Genomic DNA, 26361 nt, shown 5'->3' on the forward strand with positions numbered 1-26361 from the left:
TATAAAACAACCAACTAATAAGGATTTTCTGGTAAGTTTTGCGATAAATATGGTTAGAGTATTTAGTATTATTACTGCATTATTCAGTTACTTTTTTAATTCCATATTATTTAAAAAAACTTTAACAATTACTCCTATTTTGTAAAGGTTAATCAGTACATGTACTTGTTTTATGCCATCAGCTTTAGAGTTATGTTAAATAAAATACAGTAAGATCTTCTAAGATTGACTTGCCAATATTGCCAAAATAGTCTTAAATGTTAATTGTTAAAATATATAATATGAGATACTAAAAGTCGTGGCATTTTGTACCTAATCATCAAAATTTAAAACTTGATAATCTTTTTTTTTTAACGCTGGAAAAACGCATTACGCGTTTTCTCCACGGGAACAGGTATGTGGGACTCGCTAGTGTCTAAGGCGCCGAGCGCGCAACATCGAAATATCCACTAAAGAACCAGCGGTAGCCCATCTGTCTTAACGAGGAGCGCCACGTGATCGCTTGTGCATGCTACCGTAAAGCTCTGATGGCCGGCCCGCTTATGCGCCTCCATATAACTTGATAACCTCTAATAACCCGATTTCCAGATACATTCGCAAGTAAAGTGGCAGCCATACAAGATAAACATGCGGATGCATCAGTAGGCAATGTCACAGGCTCGAATGCTGTAAACGTATTCCTGGGTATAGGAGTCGCGTGGACGGTGGCCGCGGTTGTCCATTGGAGTAAAAATGAAAAGTTTATCGTTGATCCAGGAAAGTGAGTATTGATACGAAATTCTTTCTGGGTAGGTACCACCTACTCATCAGATATTCTACCGAAACACAGCAGTACTTGGTATTGTTGTGTCCTGGTTTTAAGGGTGAATGAGCCTGTGTAATTACGTGCACAAGGGACAGAACATCTTAGTTCCCAAATTGGTGGCGCATTGGTGACGTAAGCGATGGTTAACATTTCTGTAAGCATTGGTGAACACTTACCATCAGGTGGCCATATGGGCTCGTCCGCCTATCTCTACTATAAAAAAAAATAAAAAAAATATTGTTATTTTTTAACAGCCTAGCGTTCAGCGTCACCATGTTCTGTTCTGAAGCGGCCCTTGCTGTCTTAGTGTTAGTATTGCGACGTAGAAAATCCATAGGAGGAGAACTAGGTGGACCAAGAGGTATCAAGATCGTTACGTCCATGTTCTTCTTCTCATTGTGGCTAACATATCTCACGATGTCCACATTAGAAGCTTACGGTTATATCAAAGGATTTTAATGGTTTTTGTTTTGTGGCTTGATAGCTTTATTAATAAGAACGTAGCCGCTTCCCATTGGATTATATTAAAACAATATTCTATATCTCTAAATGTGTTTTTAAAAATTGTCGTGTTTAATCTGTATATCGTGTTGTTTTTTTAGAAATCTATATAAAACTAAATAGCTTACTTTGTCTGTAACCTATATCCGATTTTTAATTATAAAATAATCTCGGCTCTATCCTAAATCTATTTTCAAAAAAATCTAAAATAAAAAAATTAAAACTTTTCGAATATAGAACGTAGAATGAAAAAAAAAGGGAGAAGCGGTTAAAAATATGGTTTGACAAGGCATAGTGTTCCTTTACCTGTATATTAGTATAAATGATTATATATAATAGATGTTTCCAGAAATTGAGGCGATGTGCTCAAATGTACAGGCTTAGGATTCGAATCGTATTTTCTCCTTTCTCTTGAAGTTTTCCCTTTCAGACTTCTAATATCATTATGTAGCCTTGAAGGCTGTGGTATAAAGGTCTAAGTAGAATAAATGTGGAGTTTATAATTATAATATATGTAATTAAATCATGTTGATGTATTTCGTAGGCCATTGTTAGAATAATGTTTATAATATATATCAAAAGTAATCTAGACTAGTGAGGGGCATATCTTTGTCGTTACATAATTTTCTGATTTAAATTCAATTTATAGTTACAATAAATTTCAGTGAAATTAGACACATGTAGGTTTCCTCACGATGTTTTCCTTCACCGTAAAGCACGAGATGAATTATAATTCACTGAAATTCTGCCACATGTGAATTCTACCAACCCGCATTGGAGCAGCTTGGTGGAATAAGCTCCAAACCTTCTCCTCAAAAAGAGGGGAGGAGGCCTTTAGCCCAGCAGTGGGACATTCACAGGCTGTTACGGATTACGGATTACAATAAATTTTTTGCATGTTGATTTATAGATTATATATAAGCAAAAGCAATAATATCCATTCGATTTGCCCCATCACTATGCTTGGTTACTTTTGTAAAGGCTACTATTAAAGCAGATAATTATATTTATGTCATTATTAAGGTCAAAGTAGATGCTTGAAGGATTGTATCGTTTGTTTTACGAATTGTCATCTTCAAGTACATATAAAATTAAAGTTATACTTGTGAATTTGTTATTGTTTTTAGAGTATATACTCTAAATTATGAATAAACATTTAATTACATCTCCTTAAATATTTATCAAATATCAAAGATTTATTTTTGCAAAGTGTGACAATTTTAATAAACTGTCAATTGATTTTAATTAGTCTTTTTATTTGTACTTGAAGCGTGAATCGCGATAACTGTCTTTATAACGGAGCTATAAAAGCGTTGTCGATAGATTGAATTAAAATTTTTATTATATCGATAATGACATGTGCCGTCACTATGTGTTTTAATGTGTTAGTGTTCTGTATATAAGCGAAATGGATAAATTATTTTGTAATAATGTCATAGTTTGTTTTTACCACGAATATGAAACATTGCGCTGAGCCCTAAGAAAGAGATGAGGTCCAAGTGGATCATGAAAGAATGTAGTACGTTTGTTATATACACATATCTATATAAAGTAATAACAATGTTTTATTTTGTTTATAAAATATATATTTCATTTTAATACTTTTCCTTGTATGATATGTATTTTAGTCTTTCGGTTCTGACATTAGTTCATTTTCTGGGTTTAGTTTAACGTAATCAAGGGTATTATAGATATAAATATTTATAAGAGAAATATTAATTCAGTTCTATAAAAATAACAAGGAAAGTTAATTTTCAATCATATTGAAGTGTAGTTTCACGTTCTCTAAGCCAGCTATCGGCAAACGTCAGAATTAATAAAATTGAAATTATGTTTAGTTATAAACTTATAAATAATTAAATTTGTTCAATTATATAAGAACAAACAATGATATTAGTAATTTATTTTAATTTGAATAAAAAAAAAATCCTCAGCGATATTATTTTAATTGATTAATAATGAATTTCGACTTATAAGCTTTTATTAATATTACTCTGGGGGCAAGTTTTCGTAAATCAGGTCCGTGGAAATATAATTTGAAAAAAAATGTTGAAAAAAAAAATTACAGAGCCTGCCATCTTAGACGCCATATTAGAAGCGTAAATGATAATTTATGCGTAAACATTCGATTAATTAAAATACATACAATTTGCCACTGTAGCTAGTACTATTATGATTTAACTATAAGAATTAAAATTATTTTACAACCATCATGGATGCCCTGACATATTACGTCATGACGTGACATTCGTATATTCTACAACTTTTTTTTTCCCTTTCTGGCGTGTGTCTACGCTATTTGAGTCACGAATAAATTTGAGTCACGTATAAAATAGATGACACATATGATATGACATTATTCGGTTTCAAATTTTGAATCGTTTATGATGATGAGTGAAAACTATGTAATTCTACAGTAGATCTGGAACAATATTATAATTGCATTAAATAATTATTTGAACACAACATATAAATAATATTATTCTACAACTATTATCAGACAAACTGACATTACAACTATTAAAAATGTCAATGTCAATTTTTAATATCATGGAGTCCCCGAAACTAATCTTGCCCACAGACTATATAATAAAATCATAAAATCAAAACGTTTTCTTTAAAAAACTCTATTTAGAATCAATGGCATATATTTATTCTAGCTCTAGTAACTGCCTATTTATAAATAGTTATAAAGTATCAAATAGAAGATCGAACGCTTTACGACATAGAATATAAAATAGAAAAAAAAATATATATTAATCCTACTTACACTTAAAATGTGCACATAGATTAAAAAATTTTTAGAGATTTTTTTTTTAAATTGTTCTGACAACTTAGTATTATTATATTTGTTTATAATCTGTATTCATTAGTGCTTTTGCTTCGTTAACTTAACTACATTTTAAGCTTTGATTATATACAAACCATAATAATATAAAATAACTGGTCGCTAAATGATAATATGACAACGAAATTTTTTACTAGTATAGCAAATATAGATTTATAATCACAATTCTCTCTTGAGTAGAAAATAATATCTAATATCAACACCTGCAAGGAATAACATTGTAACTTGGTTTTAACGAGCCTTATATATTATGGCAACACTTTCAAAAGTACTTTTGACTAATGATATCGTATTTTAAATCCGGTTAGTTTTATTTCTTAGAGTAATATCTAAGGAATTGATATTACTAATTACATCCTTGTACCGAGATATTAAACATGAACGAATAAAATAAACAACAGTATCAGTGGAAAGAGTTCACATAGAATAAGTAATTTACAATTCAATAAATGCTTTCTTGTTTATCATTGCCTGATGTTGATTAAAAAAAAACTGTTTAATTTTAAAAATATTGCAAACATATTCCTTGCAGGATAATGGGATTGGCATGGGAGAAATTTTAAACCACTTAGATTTGCTTTTAATATAATATTATATTTTAGTAATGTTTTTAATATGTAACGTTTTTGGATTTTTATTACGCTGTATTTATATTTCCTCTGTATATCTCTCTGGACCAAAATTAATTTCGAATTTATTTACATTAGGATCTTTTTGAATATATTCATGTGATTCACATTTTATGATCTTTTAGATTTTTTAAATTACATAATTTATCTGTAGCATTGAAAAGGTTTAATATAAACATTATTGGCAACCCGTGAGCTATTACGCAGTTAATTGCTTTACATGTTATTTTTTACAAAGAAATATTTACAATATAGGCATATAATATATGAGTTTTCCATAGCCGTTTATAATTAAATATAATGATATATAAATAACAATTAGAAATTGTTTATTTTAACAGAAAAGTAGTCATTTTTAAGTAGTTTTTTTTTATAAATGTATTCCATGGCCATTTCTCTCACAATATGAATATTTAACTTATGCAGATCGAATGCTCAAGTATTTAACAAAATCCTAGCTTTGTAGGGGTAAATAGAATTTACTACATTAGTTAACAAAAATTACAACACATTTGCATGTAATAAATAAACATGTAAGCAATATAATAATTAGCATATTTATAATGTCATTGACAGTGCACTTATTATCCTCTCTTAAAACTCAATTGCAATAAACAAAAATTCTTCTAAAAATAATAAATGCTAGTGCAATTAAAATCACCCTACTCTACAAAGCTTATTATTTGATATATATATATATATACAATAGGCTGTATATCAGTATTTCAATTCAATTGTTTCGTAATAAAAATATTCGACAAGTTACTAAGCGATATTATTTTTAATAATTAAAAATCGATCAGCGAAATCGATAATCTTTTATAAATATGATATATGCCTAAAGTTTTCACTTTAAATTAATTAATATATATACGTATTTTATTGGAATGAAGCTCGATATTAAGCGCGTGATCGCATTCGATGAGAATTCCTTGACGAAAGATTTGCCGATTTACTTGAAACGGAACGTGATTTTGCCGTGACAAGTTGCAAGTGACTTTATTACTTAGTTATTAGGATCTGATATAATGGCTCATAAAAATGACTGATAATGAGCAATTTATGAATTTTACAATTAAACCTTATGTAAAAGGTAAACATTTGACTGTTTTCAAATTTCGAATATAAAATTTAAACAATGGTGTAATTAAATTGACTCCATTAATATAATCCTATTCTATCAACATTTGTTATTACTCCTGATTCTTCCAACTTATATAAATAACTGTACCTTTAATATTTATTGTTATATCTCATTATATCAGATCGTAATAGAAGTATCATAATAACTTTTAACATGAAAGCAAATTGTTACAAAAAGATAATTAACATTTTATTTTCGGCTGCATAAAATAGTACCTTGGACAACAAATGAATTATAATTATATTATATAAACAAAATCCGAAAATTATATTTATCAATTGTGGCTATTTGCTACGAAGCTAATTAGATTGTAATAATTGTAGGATCACTTCTACTCTATACATTTCCTTATTCCTAAATCTGTAGTATTCACTCTTAGAAATAAAATATCAAATTCCTCTTACATATTCAATTTTTTTTTAAATCTTTATATTAAATAAAACCTAATTATTTATATATGAACTTCTAATGTTACTCGTATATTTAATTTCACGGTACAATTTAATTTGTAGTCATTATATTTTAGATCTGTCCTTCTGAAAAATAAATAACTTATCATTTTTAATGTTATAGTGAATGTGTTATTTAAGGCTTTTGTCTTGTAAAATTTATCCTCGATGTAGTGTGTATGTTGTATTTAAAAAAAGAACGGCACGCCAATCAAATGTTGTAGTTATTTTGATAATTATTATTGTTATATGAATTAAAGTGTTTGTTAAGTACTTAAAGAGGCGTTTTATTTCAATACCTTATTCTATTTAATTTATTTAAAAAAATACTATAATCGATAATATTTATTGCTGCCATATGCAGTCCATATGATAATAAATAATAATAAATGCGACCTTTTACCTAACAAATATTAATAAATGCTGCCTGGAAGTGGAAACATGAAGGCATATAAAACTATAAAGTAAGTTACAAGAACTATAAAAAACACGTCTGTGGAGTCTATAAGACAATAAAAAAATATATATAAAAATTAACAGCCAGTATTGAAGGCCAATTCTACTTTTTTATTTTATTCCGATCCAGGTTCAACCGAAGCTCAATCGATCGTTGTGTTAGTAGAATTTTTAAACGGCACTGATTAAACTATAAACCTATAGGAAGAAACAACAAAGGCGTGGACAACACATTCGTGGACACTACAAGGCAATAAAATAATTAAAAAAATAAATAACCATACTGGAAGCCAATTCTACTAATAGAACAGTTAAACGGCACTGATTACATTTCGATTCGATGACGATAAAGTGACAATTTATTCGTGGAATTTCTCCATTCTGGGCAAACCATCCCGCTAGATACATACACATGTGGTAGAATATAATTCCACACAAACATATTTTCTAATTATGATCACAAATTAATTACATGAAAAGTTGTATGCTATCTAGTTGCAAAGATATCTAGTTCATGTATCTAACATGTGCGTAGGACTGAACACAATTGAAATGCGAATGATTTTAATGGATGTTTTCAACTACATTTGTCATTTATCAAATATATACTTAATATTAATAATAATATCCTGGGACATTATTCAAACACGGCCATCTGATCCCAAATTAAGCAGAGCTTGTACTATGGAAACTAGACAACTGATATACTACTTTTATTACTTTTGTAAATACATACTTACATAGATAATTACACCCAGACCCAGGACAAACAGACATGCTCATGCACACAAATGTCTGTCCTGGGTGGGAATCGAACCCACAACCTTCGGTGTGAAAGGCAATCTACCAACCACGCCAACCGACTCGTCAAACAATAACAAACTTTAAAACATTTTAATTTAATTATTTTTTTAATATTTTCACGTTGTTCAATATATTTAATGTACATATTCACGTTATTTTAAATGTATAAATAGTTTTAACTGAATAGAAGGATAATTAAAACAATCTTCAAATCATATTAACGACATAGCAAACAAAATATTTTGTTCAAATGGACTAAAAGCGCTTTAATGGGGCACAATTTAATTCTGTATATTTTGGTGATAAGGGGCACATTTAGCGAAACGAAGACAAAAAATGATAAAACAGATTTTACATTACTGAATAATGAATACTAAATTAAAAAGAAATAGCTTTTATATACTTATTTATATTGTATTATGCGTATAATAAAATGTATGAGATTATGACGCACACAGGACTCACATATATAATATATTATAGAGTGCTTTGTGTTACAGTAACAGCCTGTTAATGTCCCGCTGCTGGGCTAAGGCCTCCTCTCCCTTTTGAGGAGAAGATTGCGAGCTTACACCACCACGCTGCTCCAATGCGGATTGGTAGAATACACATGTGGCATAATTTCAATGAAATTAGTAGACACATGTAGATTTCCTCACGATGTTTTCGTTCACCGTCAAGCACGAGATGAATTATAAACACAAATTAAGCAAACGAAAATTCAGGGGTGCTTGTCCGGGTTTGAACCCACGATCATCGGTTAAGATTCATGCGTTCTAACCACTAGGCCATCTCATTCCAGCAATCGAAGTAACATTATAACCAGGTATTTTTTTTTCAAATGACATAAAACTACTAAGCCGATTGATATAAAAATTTCATTTCAGTAACAACAATAGCTTTGGCTTAATTTAATTGCCACAACGTATTAATCCTTAAAAAATAAATAACAAATTCAAACGTTTTATGTAGTAAAATATTCTGTTTTTCATTTAGCAATTCAAAGAGTAGTTTTACAAATATTATGATATATTCAAATAAACGCGCATAAACTAATACTCATGGCGTGTAGTACACGTGACACAGTTCGGGCGAATAGATTAGTTCGCGATTTTATTATAATAACATTTCTTTTAAATGGCTTTATATAATGTTATCGCATTTTTTTATGCATAAACCGCAATAACTTATGATGCAATACATTGCAAGACGTATACTCAAATATATATTTATGTACAATTAAACCTTGTAATATAAAATTCTTTATCAACTACGTGGTTAAAATTTTATCATCTTTTAATTCTTTCGGAATCAATAAGCTTAAATGAAAAACTTTCATCTAAAACATATATTAAATAGATATAAAACGTCAAGTTTCAAGTTCTTAAAATTGACGGTGCATCAAAGAGCTATAGCATCCAATGAGTATTAGATTTTTTTTTATAAGTATTAATAAGATTGAAATGACTATATCAAAAATATATAAACCATTCCTTTACACATTTAGAAAAAGAAAAACATAAAACACGAACTCTTTCATGCGGGCTGGCGTGTACGTTTATCTTTTGATCTCTCTAGTTCTATTGAAACGCACCAATTTTATGACATAAAAAGTGTTTATATAAAGGCATGTTTACCTATAAATATTTACAAAGAAATATAATTGAAGCGTCTATCTGTGATTTCAAAATAACAGCTTTTTTGAAATCACAGATAGACAACTATATGGCTCTGGCTATTTGCGGGTTGCCAATATCATAACAACCATTTTTTTATTTTTTAGGCTACCATTGCTACCTAATAATTAAAATATTTTATATGTATAAATCAAATAAGCAGTATGTACGTTAAAATGGCAGATTTTAAACATTATTTTGATGTCACAAACTAATTTCGATGCTGGTGAAGCCGTATATTTTGCGTCTCTTATAAATAACGGATAGTAAAGTTAGTGTGTGGTCCCTTAGTGGCCCCTTAGTGTCTCACTGCTGGGCCATTGGCTCCTCTCATTTTTGAGAAGGTTGGTATAATATCGGCTAGAGATTACCACTTATTATAGACCACTCAGTTTGACCTATGATCAACGCTACTAGACGGCGCTGCAGTACATATATATATGTACTGCCTCGTTGGTCTAGTGGCTTGATATAAGACTGTAGATCTCGGGCCCTGGGCTTAAGCCACAGGTCGGCCCAATATAAGGTTTTTGTGGCCTTCTGTTGAAGATTCTCAGTAGCAGGTTGGAGTCTGGAAGTTGGAAGTGTTGTTGGAAGTGTATATATATATATATATATATATACAGGTTACAGGGTAATATGTCACGATCCTTTTAAAGGGTTATAGTTCAGGACAATAGCTATCAAATGACCCCCAAAATGCTTATGCAAAAGTGTATCGTTTTCGAGTTATTAATTTTTTAATATTTTTTTTATTTAAAGGATGTTTAAGATTCTAAAATTCAATAAAAAAAAATCAACGTATTTTCCCTATTTTTTTTTGTATTTCTTGCTAGGGTACATCCTAGTTAATAATAACCAGTTATAAAACAAAAACAATCTTCAAGCATTTTTAAATTACAGATTAATTATCCCATGGCCAGCGAGAAGTCCAGATTTGACTCCGATGGACTATTATGTCTGGGGGCATATGAAAAGCCTGGTTTATGATGTTTCACCAGTACAAACAATTGAAGAACTCAAAACAAGAATAATGAATGCTGCAAATTCTATTCGACATAGCTTGAATAGTGTTGTAGTAAAAAGTGAATTAAGAAAAAGAATGCGTATTTGTATACGAAATAGGGGATCTCATTGAATATGTGAACTATAACCCTTTAAAAGGATCGTGACATATTACCCTGTAACCCTGTATATATAATATAATAATTCGACCTTGTACCATTCAATAGATTTGCGTATACTTATATTTAGATAGTATTTATATATATGGTTTTATTTAACGAAACGGTGAATATACGTTTATTCTTCATAATAAATACAGCAATGTCGTATATATATATTATCTGCGCTGTGTCTTCTACATACTGTAAGAGAGCAACCGCAAGCTTATGGTTTAAAGGCTCCGGTGGCCTCCATTCTTATGTACGTTACAGACTGAAGCGGAAATGCGGCCTTACATTTTAAATATCACTGCTTACGTATTATGTATACATATATATTGTAGCTACAACTTCAGGTTAACGGGAACTTTAAATATTATGCAATAAGACCCGTTTATAATTATTATAAGTATAACAACCAACCATTCCTTTTTTATTACTGGTAATAAAAAATTACAATATCATTTTCTAAATTGATTTATAAAGACTTCAAGCCAAGAAGTATCTATTACATTAATATAAATCTGTAATTAAATTAAATATAACTCAACAACTGGAAGTATTTTACAATCATTTACAGCCATTATACAACCTATAATGAATATTTATATTTTTTTACAAATTTGTTAGTTAAATAATCTTATAGGCTTACAATATAAATAAAAATTATTTAATGATTTAATTAGTCTTGTGAGCTAAGCCTTTGTCTTCACATCAAGACATGCGTTTGACCTCGCCTACCCTGCTAAAATATTGCCAACTTTATTTTTACTAAGTATGGCTTATCTGACGTGATTTATCAAGCATTCAAAAGACTATTTTTTATTTACAAACTTACATTCTAATCTATTTAAAGATTTACCAAAAAATAATTTTTGAATTACAACAAAATTATGCTAAAACGTACATTCAAATACAGGAATAAAAAATAAAAAAAAGAACTTTTACCACGTATATTACATAAAATTTACATTTTAATTCATAAATGTTCGGGTAAGATTATATAAAACGCGGCATCTTGTTACTGTTCGCGCTCTGAAGACGAGTGTTTGTTAACAGTTCACTGAGCCCCATGCTCTTGTGCCCCACGTTGATTCGCGACTCGCATTTGAATTTGTCGAGGGAATTGAAAGTTTACAAAACCATTATTGTACTGCACTTGTATATAATATGGAAGTAGATCTTAAGTTGTAGTACTAAGGTTCATATTGTCTTGTTATAATTCTCGCGGAGCTTTGAATGTAAGTGAATGTTTTGCGTATAGCGTTTTAAATTTATTGTCATGACAATTTATACGGTATATCCAGCGACTGTGATATGGGGACTCTTTGCTTCGTGCTTGAATTCAATTATTAGTCGTAGCAGCTTTTACTTACGTACTTTTTAAATTTAAGGTTAAGTTGAACTTAAATTTTGATTATTATATTAACCAAGCGATTCGTTAAGTTTAACCTCAAAAAATTACTTTAAAACAACTACAGTAAGTATATTACGGTTTATATATAATATTAGTTTAGTTCAAGAAATAGTTTTATTAGTTATAAATATAATATTTCAACGCTAGTTTATTATATTATATTAGTTATAAATATATTATTTAACGCAATACGGATCGCTTAGGTTATAACAGTCGCCAGTTGAATATTGACCCTTATGACTACTATTGCATTCAATCCTAGAAAAGCGTAACGCTAAACTAGAAGGGTCAATAGGAATATTGGTGGAAAATTCTTTGAAAGAATTGTTTGTCATTTGTTCAAAAATATTGTTTGTCTTTTTCGTAACTTGAAGGTAGCAACAAATAAAATAGATCTAATAAAATTGTCGTATCATCTGACTCCAATTTCGACATTCACGATGATTTTCCAACCCGACATTTTTAAGGGTAGCAATTTGTAGAAATGTCGGTAACATTTCCACAAATTCATGCGCTGTTTCGGATCGTCCTCGCGTAACCGTTTTATCTCATATGAATATTTTGAATATATGCATTCGAATTTGGTAAGTCTCTTGCTTTTTTTAAACTATCAACAAAATAAAAATAAAATGTATCTTTATTTTACAAAGAAACAGACTTAAGTAACTATAATATATACATAAACTTAATTAAAATAAAATCAACGTGATTTTTTTTATTTTTCTATGGATACCTTACACAAATGATTTAAGTGAAAAATTTTCATGCTTTTGGCATAGCGTTTTTTTTCACCGTTTCTGTGCTGTGACACGCTTGACAATTTGCCTTCATTATTTGAGTTATATAAGAGGAAGCTCATTACAGCCCTCAGATATATCCATCTCATTGATGCTCTGCCACGTATCCCGGTGCTAAAGAGTATAGATCCACAAGACGATAAATTAAGATTTCAGAATCGTATATAGATACATGTCCGAAGAAAATAACAATTTGATCCTGTGCAATAGATCGACACTGTCTGATGCTGCTTGATTTCTAGTCCTTCAAGAATCGACTTTTGTCCAAATTTTTGTCCAAAATTCCTTCCAAAGCATTTTATTATTATCCAACACCACGTCTCGAAAGCATTTAACCTTTTCTCACTCTATCTTACTTTGTTGCAGGTTACACGTTTCCAATGCGTAGAAGAGGGGACACAAGCCCTTGAGTAGCTTTTTTATCATGTTTTATAAAAATAATGAATTCTGAGTTTACTACTCCGCTTCTCATTTGAGGTGTGCAAAACTTAATTAAGAATGTGCTCATATGAGTACATTTTGTTTTGTATATAAAAGTAGTCGTGAAAACCTTGCGTTGACAACACTAGACATTGAGCAAACCAAAAATTAAATAAAAACAACAAATTCAAACAATTTCCTCTACGAAACAACAACAAATATATTTTCATTATAAAAACGGTATCAAGATTTTTATATCTGATTATTTTTGTTCGATAAGTTGTATGTTTTGTGGAACAATGTTAGCTTCAAACATATTGCATTTTAATGGATATATATGTTGATATATTTAAATTAAATAATATATATAATTCTCTGCATATAACTCTACATATTATTAGGATTTGACTTTGTTAGTACAACTTGACACACATACATACATAATACAGATAATTATAAGACTTGATATTGCGTGTGTAGTATTGCGTATGTGTGCTTATAGCTGACATTAATTACGCTTATTATGTTTGTGCGTGTACCCATGACGTAATAAGCGCGAATACAGCAACTGTTTTAAACATAATTTGTACCTTGATTTTTGTATTATTTTGTATACATTTCTAAATACACACACATATATAATTGCTAACGTGCGTGTAACAGTGTAACAGTGCGTGTGCGTGTATGCATGACGTGAGTGTGTATAGTTATAGTGTCACAAATAAATTGGTAATGTGTATATGTTTTACAAGGTTTTGTTCAACATTCAATTATATACTTTTTTTTATGTTTGCAAGTTTTAAAGTTTTATGGTAACCGTGACGTCATTCTATATTTAGGCTCCAGATGAAAGGACTCCTCAACGATTAATAGAATAGACAAGATATTTTGTATAAAAAGCTTGTATTTCTAATAGTAGAAAGTTGCATACTAATTGGAGCACCGTGGTGAAATATCTCCTTAGTAGTACTTAGTAGAAGTACTACTTGCTAGAGACAATAATACTATTTCCTGGTAGTACAATAATATTTTAAGGGTGAGACCCTAGAGCAATCATTATTTTTTTTTGTATGGGTTTTGTAATGTTTTCAATATTGCTAATATTTATTATTATTGTGTATTCAACTTTATTGTTACCTTAGGACATCGAAACGATCTGTCATCGTCGATGATAAATGGGTTTGGTGTTTGTTTGAAAAACGCCGGGGTCAGACTATGATTTATTGGTTTTAGATTGCTACGCTTAATTGTTTAATGGGTCTCGTTCTTTGTACCTTAAATCCTAACGTTTTTTTATTAATATGAAGATTGCGGATTGGCAAGCACCAATATTTATGTCATTTTTTGTTGCTATAAATTTATACAGGTAGCAATTTTTCTTGCAATTCTCATTCAACTGTTTTTTTTTAATTTGTTCTATTATTATATCTTTGAAGTTTAAGCTTTTCTGTAAATATTGTATTTATTTTTCTTAGGCGAGTTAAAAATACGATAATTTACAAAGCAAAAGAAACAAAAAGGTCACTTATCTACGAGTCACGGAACATTGGGGTCTACGAGATAAGCTGTGCTACGAGAACGCAACGAGCCCTCTACGGATTTATTTCATAAGATTTTACTCGTGTCAAGGCTGATTCTAAGTTTTCATTCAAAGTGGATATTATTTTTATTTCATAATTTGCTATAAAGACATAAGTTTTCAACCTTTGTTAATACATTTTAAAAATATAGATTACGATTGAAAATAATTATTATTTATGGGTGAAATGTTCAATATCTCTCAATACTATGAAAATATATTAAAATATATTTGGTTAGTAGAACAACCGAGATGGCCCTGTGGTAAGAACGCGTGAATCTTAACCGATGATCGTGGGTTCAAACCCGGGCAAGCACCACTGAATTTTCATGTGCTTAATTTGTGATTATAATTCATCTCGTGATTTACGGTGAAGGAAAACATCGTGAGGAAACCTGCATGTGTCTAATTTCATTGAAATTCTGCCACATGTGAATTCTACCAACCCGCATTGGAGCAGCGTGGTGGAATAAGCTCCAAACCTTCTCCTCAAAAGAGGAGAGGAGGCCTTTAGCCCAGCAGTGGGACATTCACAGGCTGTTACGGATTACGGAGTAGAACAAATAACCAGACTTTTTTATATCATTTGAAATATTATTCTCCCTATTTAGTTCTTTTAAAAAAATATTCGAAAATATCGACAAATATCCTATACGAGTTTTCTTTTTTAATCTGTTTCACCCTAAGCAAATAAACGTCACGTTATGATATCCCTCCTAGCAATATAATGAAATAAAAATGTAAGTCAATATTTAATAACTCTCAATAATTCGATATTCAATGAATATTTATGGCATAGAATTTTTGGATTAACGAATCCTATAGGTGTTTGTTTAAATATTTTACTAACGTTAGTATAAAAAATTGTACGTTGCTGTAATATTTTTTGCGTATAAATAAGATGGTTTTATAAAAAAAAATCTTTAAGCTTAAGTTAAACTGCAAGAAAAAAGTTTTGACAAAATATTACAGCCTTTTATCTGATGGGTTCGTTCCCCGCCATCATATAGTTCGTAAACGCGGTGAGTATATTGAAGCGATGCCCCCCGTGGGCACACCGATCCGTACGATGACCAAATAGTCAAAGATAATTCGATGCTTTCTATATTTCCTCATTTGTGTTTATAATTCATCTCGTGATTGACGGTGAAGGAACACATCGTGATTATTTCATGTGTCTAATTTCACTGAAATTCTGCCACATGTGTATTCCACAAAGCCGCATTGGTGCAGCGTGGTGGATAAGCTCCAAACTATCTCCTCAAAAGGGAGAGGAGTTTTTAGCCCAGCATTGTGGCACTCACAAGCTGTTACTATATGAAGTAACATTGGTAAAGTTCACTGTAGTTGTTTTAATTTTTACCTTGAATGAATTAAAAAACATGAATTCATCTGAACAGTCAAGATGATGATGATTATGGTGAATGATTTACATGGATGAATGTTCAATTCACTGGATCATCTCGCTTACACTATAAAACTTCAAAGTTATGATTGAATATTACAATTAATATAAGAATCATTTTTTTGTATTTGGTTTGAAAGAACACGAATATCATCAATTAAAAATATAAATCTTTTCAAGTCAAACATTGTACCAACTGTAAGTCAAGAAATAGGCCAAACTTCTCGAATTCATGGAATAATTTAATTAAAACTCTCGTTCCTTTGCTCGAACTATAAATTAGTGAAACGATTGCCTATTGGAAAACTTAAAGCAATTGTGATTTCTGCAATTGGTTATGTAACATACGATATAATATTTGATTAGCTACCCGTCCTGTGACAATCAAAGCGATAAAAAAATACAACTGTACTGCTACCATATTGATTATTTTTCAAAAAATGTATGACAATATCACTATGTATGATGTAAGAATTCTAACGATACCCCAAATAATACATCGAAAACTGATAAGGCGTTTTAAATTTATAGTGAATAATAAATACTCATACATATTGTTATTACATAAATTCGTGAACTATGAAAACATTATACTACTTTCTGGGTAGTCGTTTAAGAAATGATACCGTGTTTATATTTAACCAGTATGATATATAATAAATGGGACACTTTTATCGATATGCATTTGAGCCGTTTGAAATATTTCTATTATTGTAGAATTTAACGTTATAAAATTATTTTTAGAGTTGCAACCAAACGACAATTCATATGGGGTTTAAGGCATTCGATAGAATAATACAATATTTTTGATGATTTCACGTTGTATTACATAATATATTTCTTCATATGATTTATATTATTATATCTATTACCGACTATAATCTATAACACACTGTTTGAGTGTCTGATCATAATTTGAAGCAACAACCAGCGCTCCTGTGTAACGTCAACTTAATTTTTAATTTTACTTATAAGTATACCGTTTGATGGTGATAAGCGTTTTTATCGGCAACGATAATACAGTAACAGTCTGTGATTGTCCCACTGATGGGCTAAAGGCCTCCTCGTTTTTGAGGAGAAGGTTTTGGAGCTTATTCTACCACGCTGCTTCAGTGCGGGTTGGTGAAATACACAGCTGGCAGAATTTCAGTGAAATTATACACATGCAGGTTCTTCGTGATGTTTTCCTTCGCCGTAAAGTACGAGATGAACTATAATCATGTGCTTAATTTGGCACATGAAAATTCAGTGGTACCTGCCCGGGTTTGAACCCACGATCATCGGTTAAGATTTACGCGTTCTTACCACTGGGCCATTTCGGCTTAACGATAATACACATGATTTTAAATTTATCCAAATTAGCCCGGTTTATTTCGTCGAGCCAGTTATTCCCGTACACACTCATTTTTGCAAGGGAAACTATGGTTAGTTGCAGATCACACACAAAATATATTGTATAACACATAACTTTTTTAATTAAATATATTATTTAATATAATTGTATCGCATAACAAAAAATAAATAGTTATTGTTATTTTTCATAATTATCATCATTGATAGTTGTTCATCTTATTTGTAAGATTTCTGTTTAAAAGTCAGTTCAAATATAAGCTGTTCAATATTATTTTTTTAGTTTTTTAGTTTTTAGTAGATAGAGTTCAGGCGTAGATCTAACGACTTTTTTTTACTTTTAGAGATTAAGTTTAAGCAATTAGATTTTGTGTTTTTCTTTTTATTGGCCCTACCCGGGCTTAGGACCCAGGACCTCTGGTTTGCAACCTTATAATCATAAGACAAACAAGGCAGTGTCTTATCTTTACTATAAAATTCCATTTTAACCCTTTCGTAATCTTTGTATATGCATATTTAAGGAATTGTAAATTTACAAAATTCCTATGAAAATATCCAAGTTGATGCTGGTCTGCGGCTCTAAAAGTTTAGTAGAAGATTTTGCACGTTAAAGTCGTTTTTTTGCTTTGAAAAACTTTATCCTTTTGTTCAAGTTGTTTTAGTACTTAAGTTCCCAAAGTTTTACTTGAAATCGTAAACCTTAGGCTTAAAGTATTGATTTTATATTCGATTTTTATTTTGTATATTTTTGTTTTCATAAATAAAATAGCTTGTATAGAATTAGCCTTATAGTAAATTAGAAATGTTTTCAGTCTTATTAATGAAGGCAAAAGTTATTAAGCCGTACACTTCGGCGCTTGACTTTGAAATTAAAGGGTTGAACACAGCTGCGTGGGAAAGTGTGGGAAATAAAAGAGTTATTATTTCATAAGTTACAACCACACCTGCGCTAAAAAACGATATTAATAAACTGTGACTTGCTGCCTTGGTTCGGAAATGATTTCTCGTAGAATCCAATCGCTACGCCAAATCCTCTTGATACGTTTATTCCATATTTACATCAAACTGGATTTTGACAAACAAATTAACATTCAGTTCTGTTTTTTTAATACAAAATACTAAAAGATAATTTCACATGTAGCTTAGTTTCAACTTGAATATAAGCTTTGGCTTAGAAGCTGGCCGCTTACATAACTCAAAAGGCTTCTTAGCTATTCAGAGAGTTAATACCGCAAGCAGTCTTGATAGAACGCTACGGTGGAATGTAATGTATTTTTTTTAAATATTTGTGTACCTTTCTTTATTAATTTTGCCTTATTTATTTCATAATAAATATTTAGGTTTTTTTGTGATGATTTGAACACTGTTTTTTAATTTTCGTAGGATTTTTAACATTAATCAATAACTTAATACTAACTTTACTTAAGAAAACGTTTGCAATAAAGCGTGGAGCTCGTATTTCTTGGTTTCCATAAAATACATTTATGAGAACCAACGAATTTATTTTTGTATACAGTTTATTAAGTTTAGTTCAGAAAAAGAGTAACTACTAAGTTTTCCATGGTTTTACTCGAAACAGTTCTTGAACATAACATTCATTTGAATCATGCGACATGATAATTCAAAATATTTTATATTTAAATATCTCTCATCATTATTTTATTCATATTGATTTCAAAATTAATGTAAATTAAATAATGATATCTTATGTATTCTAATACGTACAATAATATTTTAATATTTTTTTTTAAATTTATAACAACATATTATACAATAATCCATCCATAATGTTTCTAATGCAGACTTTTAACATCTTATTATTTATAACATTACGTATATACTTAAAACTGTATTAAATATTACAGTAATTTATAGCGTTTGAAGTAAAAATAAATTTTCACAAAGTCATTTTGCAAACGACTGGCCATACCTTAGCTCCTAACGTCTATCTTAAGCATCGTCTCGAATTAGATGCTCGGCTGCGTCATGATAAGTAGCTGTCTTATAAATATCCCGAAATATAAAATCCTATTATATTATATAATTGTGATGAATCAATGTAATACCGACTAGTAGATCACGGGGTCCTGAGTTCAAGTCAAAGCTAACACCAATAAAAGTTATTTGATTTTCATGTTGATATTCAGTAGCAGCTTGGTGTCTGAAAGTTGGAACTGTATACACTCCCGTGCCTTCCAACCAGAAGACAACTATACTAATTATTGCTGTTTCGCGGTAGAATATAATATGATGTGTTATACCTACCCATATAGGTTTGTACAAAGTTCTACCACCAAGTAAATGCCGGTCGTTGTATCAATCAGCACAGAAATGAGATCGCGTAAAAAAAAAAAAGGGAGAGGAGGCCTTAGCCCAGCAGTGGGACATTTACAGGCTGTTACTGTACTGTACTGTACTAAGCTTGGCGTGTAAGGGACGCTCGGGTGAAACATGAAACTTTAGTGGCTTTAGGCGCGCTCTTAACCGCAAGTGCTTAAAATTCATGTCATGCTCGGTGGTAGATGAAAACATCGTGAGGTATACAAGCATTTTTCGAATGAAATACTGACACATCTGATTCTACCTTCGCTTAAAAATTAAAAACAGTGAGTCAAGTATTCATTTTCTTACTTATTCGATAGCTTTGACCGCGATTTGTATGGAATTTCTATTATCGTCACTAACGCTATCGAATCAATAAAAAAACTCGCACTGGGCACATACGTCTTGGTCAAATGTGTGAACCGTTACACTATTAATTAAATCAATAAAAATACGTTAGTAATACTTAATTTGTTTTATATATAAAACATTTGTAAGTAAGTCAAACGAGCTACATATTAAACAGTAGCGTTATTATTACGCATAACGTTAGTAGACCACAAGCCGCAAACCGCATTAACATCCGTATCTACTATAAATCCAAAATAAATAGCTTCATGGTTTCATATTGTCACCTGGGTTGTAGTAGCATTTGACAGTGTATAGATAAAATATAAATACCAATATATGAATACTAGAATATTTTATTCTTAACTAAAGATTGTGGATTCAAACCTCGGCATGAACCATTAAATTTTCATTTGCTTTGCGTTTATTATTCATCTCGCTCTCGGCGGTGAAGGAAAATATCGTGAACCCTGCATATGTCAAATGAAAATCCACCAATCCTCTTTGAAACAGCGTGGTGAAATAACCTTCTTCCCAAAAGGAAAAGAGACTTTAGCAGTGGGACAGGCTGTTAGTTTACTTTACTTTATATACTGGATAAGGTAGATATTGTATAGTAATGTAAGGTAGATTTTGAAAGTAGTGTAGAACCGTCGATTCTGGTATATAAATCTAACTCGTGGCTTGGCTCACGTCATTATTTAGAATTGCGAAGTACCAATTCCTATAATTTTTTCTTTAAAGACACACACACACACACATACACACTTTTACCCCCTTTATTTACTACTTTAGGGGTTAACTATTATAAAATCCTTTCTTTGTTCAAATCCAATGTTTAAGGAACCCTTGTGCATTTTTTTCATTAAAAGAGTCACGGGAAGCCGTTGGATGCGGGCAGCGCAAGACCGGCCAACGTGAAAATCTTTGGGTTAGCCCTTTGTCCAGCAGTAGACGTCTTTCTACTGACTGATGACTTTTTTATGGTATTGTCAGTTATTTTTTATATATAAAGAGAATATACTACATTCATAGAAATAAGGGTGGTATGGTATTATCCCTCATTCTTTTTATAAATATTAATATATGCATATACTTATATATTGTTTTTTAAATTCAAATGGACGTTGTTTGCTAGCAAAAGTCATTGTTGTAAGGACATTGACTATAAGTTATTTTATAGTATCTGTTTTTTAGTTTTTATATTTTATTTTTTCAAAAATGAGTGTAAAACGTATTCATTACCATTTTTTATGCGTCAGAAACAAATTATTTTGGGACGTTACATATGTACACCCAAATAATTTCACTACAAACATATCTTTATTTTTTTTTTCAAATTAATTAAAACCTTTAAATATTAAATTAGTTTTATCATTTTTAAAATATATATTTAAAAAGTATATTTAAAATGATATAGACAATAATATACAAACTACTTACCATAACGCGACAATTCCATAGAGCACAGGAAATAAAGTGTTCGCCTTCTGCCGTGGACATTCAATCTCTAACGCTTTGATAGAGGGAATACAATAGGTATAGTGGATAAAACGACCTGCAAGACTTGCAATATTATTATTATAAGTATTGCAGTAGTTTTTTTTTTTGAGATTTGTATGCAAATTGCTAACATTAAAGTAGTTTGGAAGAAATCGCCACTAAGCAATTAGGGTAAGTTTATTGTTCAAACTTGTTTATCTATATATAAAAGAAAAACTAAAACTAAATAAAAAATAATGGCTGGCTATCATTAAATTTTGCATACGGGATTTTTTTAAATAAAATACCTATTGTGAAAATTTGTAATAAATAAATAAATAGCTAGCATTTTACCCGCGACATAATTCAAAATTGCTAAATAATAATTTCTATAGTTATTTTATCAAAAATGAAGGATTTTCATATGTATATTCTATATATATGTATATGTATATTCAGTGTGTCTATTGCAAGTTTTTTTACTTATTCGATAGCCTTTACTTAACTACGATTTGTTTGGAGTATAAATAGTGCCATCTAGTGACAATAATTGGAATTCCATACAAATGGCAGTTAACGTCTACATTATCGAGTACGTGAAAAAATCGCACAAGGTACACTGTCCCACTGTCTGTGAAAGTTTTAATGTGATTGTTTCGAGGCTATTTCATCTCGTTCTAGTGTAGGTTAGTTGATACAAATGCCAAAATTTCATTCAACATAATATACAGATATCATCACGTAATATAAAAATTTATGTACCAACACAAATTTCACACGAACGAAGGCTAAGTCAGTATTTAATGAAGAACACAATACAGTCACAATAACAGGTTCAATTCAAGATTTTTTAATACACGGTCTTGTATTGTAATGATTCAAGAATTTTTAATACACGAACATCGTCAGCGCTCAGCCGAGATACATGACACCACATTCATACGAGATAAGTTCAAATCGCCCGAGGTGCCTGAGCGACATTGTGTACTATAATGAAAAAAACTCACATTACACTTTCATTTATATAGAACTGCTTTTTTATCCACAACCAATTGTTTTGTAGGTTAACGTAATATTTTCAAGCTATTTACTGACATTGAGGCCAATATATAAAGTATTATTTTTTTAGTTCTTGTGTTTCCTTTGACTTAGGACATGGCATGCCGCATTCTGATGGAGTGTGCCACTTGGGTCCGCAACGCCTTTCACTGGCGGCCATAATCCTCGCTGCCGACCGTCATAAGCAACACGCTCGTTGGCGTAAGGTACTGGAAGGACATGGTCTCTTTATGCAAAAACGTTACCAGAGGTGTTGTTGTGTGTGTAGTGACTTCTTCATTGACTCATAATATGAACCAGTTTGTGTGATTGTCTTTAAAATTTGCAACCTATTTTAAAATCGTTTATAAATACCAACTTGTGCTTTAGTGATTTAAATTTTTTTGTTAACGGGTTCTTAATTCAAAGTTATTCAAACTTTGAACTACTTTTATATTTTTTTCAACAATATAGAATCGCTCTACAAATGTGTGGTGAATCTCTTTGGTTTAAGGGATGTATGACCGTAATGAGAGTAAAATTTTAACGTTGAAATTAAGTTTCTATGAGCAATTGGTTTAAATTCTGGCACGTGTGGTGAATTGCAAGAGCTTTTACTTTTTAATAACCTATTTAAGCCGAATATTGCTTAATTTTTTATAATTATGTTCTAAATTCAAATTTCAGATCGAAGTAACCGTTTAAATTCGAAACTCGTTTCATCGTGATATTGAAAAAAACATATTTTTTTAATCTAAGAAATGTAATCGCAGTTTGAGGAATCTTTTTATAATTCCAATTTCAAGTTTTCATCTGAACAATTCGAACATACAAATAGATTAGAAATTATTAACCAATTTAATTTATCTATAAAGTTACATAATTCAGCATTTACGCAAATTGAAATTGTTCTAGAACTTCAAGATAATCCGATTAGACTATCTAGATTAAGACGTAATAAAATGTCCTCTGTTACGCTTTATAACTGAATCACACAGCTAATAACTGAATCGATTTTGATGAATTTTGGTATGGAACAGGTTTATACCCCTTTTTTCGATGGAAAAACGCGTTAGGCGTTTTCCTCACGGGAACAGTGGGGGGGTATGTGGGGTTCGCTGGTGTCCAAGGCGCCGAGTGCGCCCCGAACATCGGAATACCCGCTAAAAAACCAGCGGGACCCCTTTCCGTCTTGGCGAGGAGCGCCACGGGATCGCTTTCGCATGCTACCGTGACGCTCTGACAGGTTTGAACCCCTTAGGAAGACTATTTTTTATTTAATACCTGCCTTTCTTAGAGAGAGAAATAGAGGGAGATATGAGGGATGTTTATTAATATATATACCGACCAGGATGATATCCGGTTCAGGACAGTATGGAACAGTAACTCCGAACTAGCTCCGGGCATCTTGAAAAATTCTTTACAAAAAAACGTATTAACTCCTATTGACCCGAACCGTAATCTATGGACTTCAATATCTTCAGCTATAAACTTGACCAACGAAGTAAATAATCTCGTCGTACTTGAAATAGGACTTATAATGAATGAGGAAATTAAATAAAGTAAAGGACTTCTAATATCCTGTTGTGACTCAAAGACTTCGTAATAAAAATTCAATAACGTTGGGGATGTTTCAAATAGCACAATAACGAACTACTATTCTTTTTATTTCTATTCCCAGACGCTTCTAGAGATTATTGAAATGTTATGTAATTATATTTGATTATTTTATTAACTTTTATTTACATTAAAGCCTTAAATAAATACAAATAAAAATTAAAAATAGTTACTGTACAAATCGTGACCGCGTGGAATGATGGCAAGAATGCTAGCAGCAGCAAGGGGAAATCCCTTTGAATGAAAACATTGAAAACTTTTACCAAAAATATTCGAATAGTATTATTGTAAATGAAAGTTATAAGAGTCTAAATTGTAATACTTTGTTGTAAGGGAATTATTTAAGCCCGAATGGGTTATTATTATTATTATAAGGTACTTAGTATTGGTGCGTGAGTTAGCCAGTGTAACAAACATGTAAGTGCAATTGAATATCTCTTAGAGTAACAAAGTCGTAACATCGGGTTCATTTGCCAGATTAATATAAAAAAATAAACATTTATTGGCCCGACACGGAGTTCGAACTTGCAATCCATATATAAACCACACCGCAGTCATTTTTGTAGTCATACATACAGTTTACAGTTGGGTTGCTTACCCAACTGTAAATAAGGACTGTTGAAAAAATTAACTCGTCTCAAGAAATCAATGTAGGCTTCGAAAGTTTATTTTGAAGCAGTTGTTTGTTGTTTGAAAAGAGTTAAGCCAATTAGAGTCTGTTCATGAACCGCGGATTAAGCGGATTGCTTGTTTGCACTGTTCATTTATATAATGAAACAAAAAACAACTAACTCAACGGAAACTTGGCCCAGTTGTATTCGAGAATATGAGTAACAAAGAAATGTCTATTGTACGATTTTTAAGAGCCAATTAAGTCGAAAACAGAAATATCCTCAAGGGATAATCATGCCCTCTATACTTAATTTTAAATTAATTTTATCCGTAAAAACTATTAGCCTGAAATGTCTCGCAGGGCAAAGACCTCATCTCCTTTTTGTGTAGAATATTAGGAGCTTATACCGTCACGCTGCTCCAATGCGACGTTGATGGTGGAATTTCATCGGTTGCGATTCACGTCTTCTAACCACCTTTTTTTGCGGAATCGTATTGATATAACGTATCCGCGGCTTCTCCCGTGCTGTGGCTTCTTCCGCTCGTGGCCGTCCTCCTCAGGGCCGTCTGAAATAGGACACGCTAGGCCCCCACCTCACGCATCCAGGGCCATGGGGCTGTGGGAGGGCCAAGACGACGCCGACGTCGTCTCCGCTGAGCAGGATCGACTCTTTCCCTTTCCCACTACGCCGTCGCCGCGCCACATCACAAGAGCCCTCCAATGTTCCCGCAGCTTCATCGCCTCGAGCGCACTCGGAGGGGACGCGCTTTCACTGTTCTAGCGGAGGATGCGGGTCTGTTGATAGACCCTCGCGTCCATATCTGCTAGAATATCCATGGGCGGAAAGCGCGCTAGGACGGTTGCCGCCTCGTAGGTCTTCTAACCACTGGGCCATCTCGGCTCTGTCATTTTATCTGTATGTTATTTTAAGTTCATATAAAGAAGTACAATAAAAATACCAATCCTTAAATATATAACCCCTGACATATAAAGAGGGATATCATAAGCTGAGTAAATTAACATAGCATAAGCCAGTTTTCAAAACTTCAGGAGTGAGATACGAAGTAATTTCTAACAATCGATTGATAAGGACTCATGCCAACAATTTTCTCTCCGACAAAATAAAGTAAAATATCTGTTAAAAAATGGTGTAAGTGAGATGGTACTCACGAGAGTTGATGTGTAAGCATGTGAGCTCATGTACCAATCTCACGCACACATTAATGCATTTACAATAACAAATGTTATGTTGACTCATCTGACGCTCGAAATCTTACGCTTACTCGTCTGACGCTTGAAGTCCCAGTTAGCTCCTACCATTTACCGAGCGTTAAAATATTTACACATCAATAGAAAACACATAATCTTACATTACATAGTATATTTATATATTGTACGGAATATATCCTATCCTTCCGTCCGCCCTGAGACTATAAATTATCACAATAAGTTTCATAGTAATTAGATTAGTTGTTTATGCGTAAATCTGGAAACAGGC

At 31.4% G+C, this 26361-nt stretch overlaps 1 protein-coding gene across 3 annotated transcripts in view; it reads left to right on the forward strand.

The window, feature by feature from the left end:
* LOC126776197 (sodium/calcium exchanger 3) overlaps positions 1-26361 on the forward strand; it is a 167874-nt gene that overhangs the window by 116569 nt on the left and 24944 nt on the right. For 2 of the 3 annotated variants that reach the window (XM_050498496.1, XM_050498497.1), the window contains exons 7-8: positions 589-760; positions 1060-6655. In XM_050498496.1, the coding sequence (XP_050354453.1) occupies positions 589-760; positions 1060-1264 (377 nt within the window). In that variant the 3' untranslated portion in view covers positions 1265-6655. Of the gene's footprint in view, positions 1-588; positions 761-1059; positions 6656-26361 lie in introns of those variants that run through there. The other variant, XR_007669938.1, reaches the window with a different exon arrangement.

Source organism: Nymphalis io, chromosome 19, assembly GCF_905147045.1.
Source record: "Nymphalis io chromosome 19, ilAglIoxx1.1, whole genome shotgun sequence".
Classification (NCBI taxonomy): Eukaryota; Metazoa; Arthropoda; class Insecta; order Lepidoptera; family Nymphalidae; genus Nymphalis; species Nymphalis io.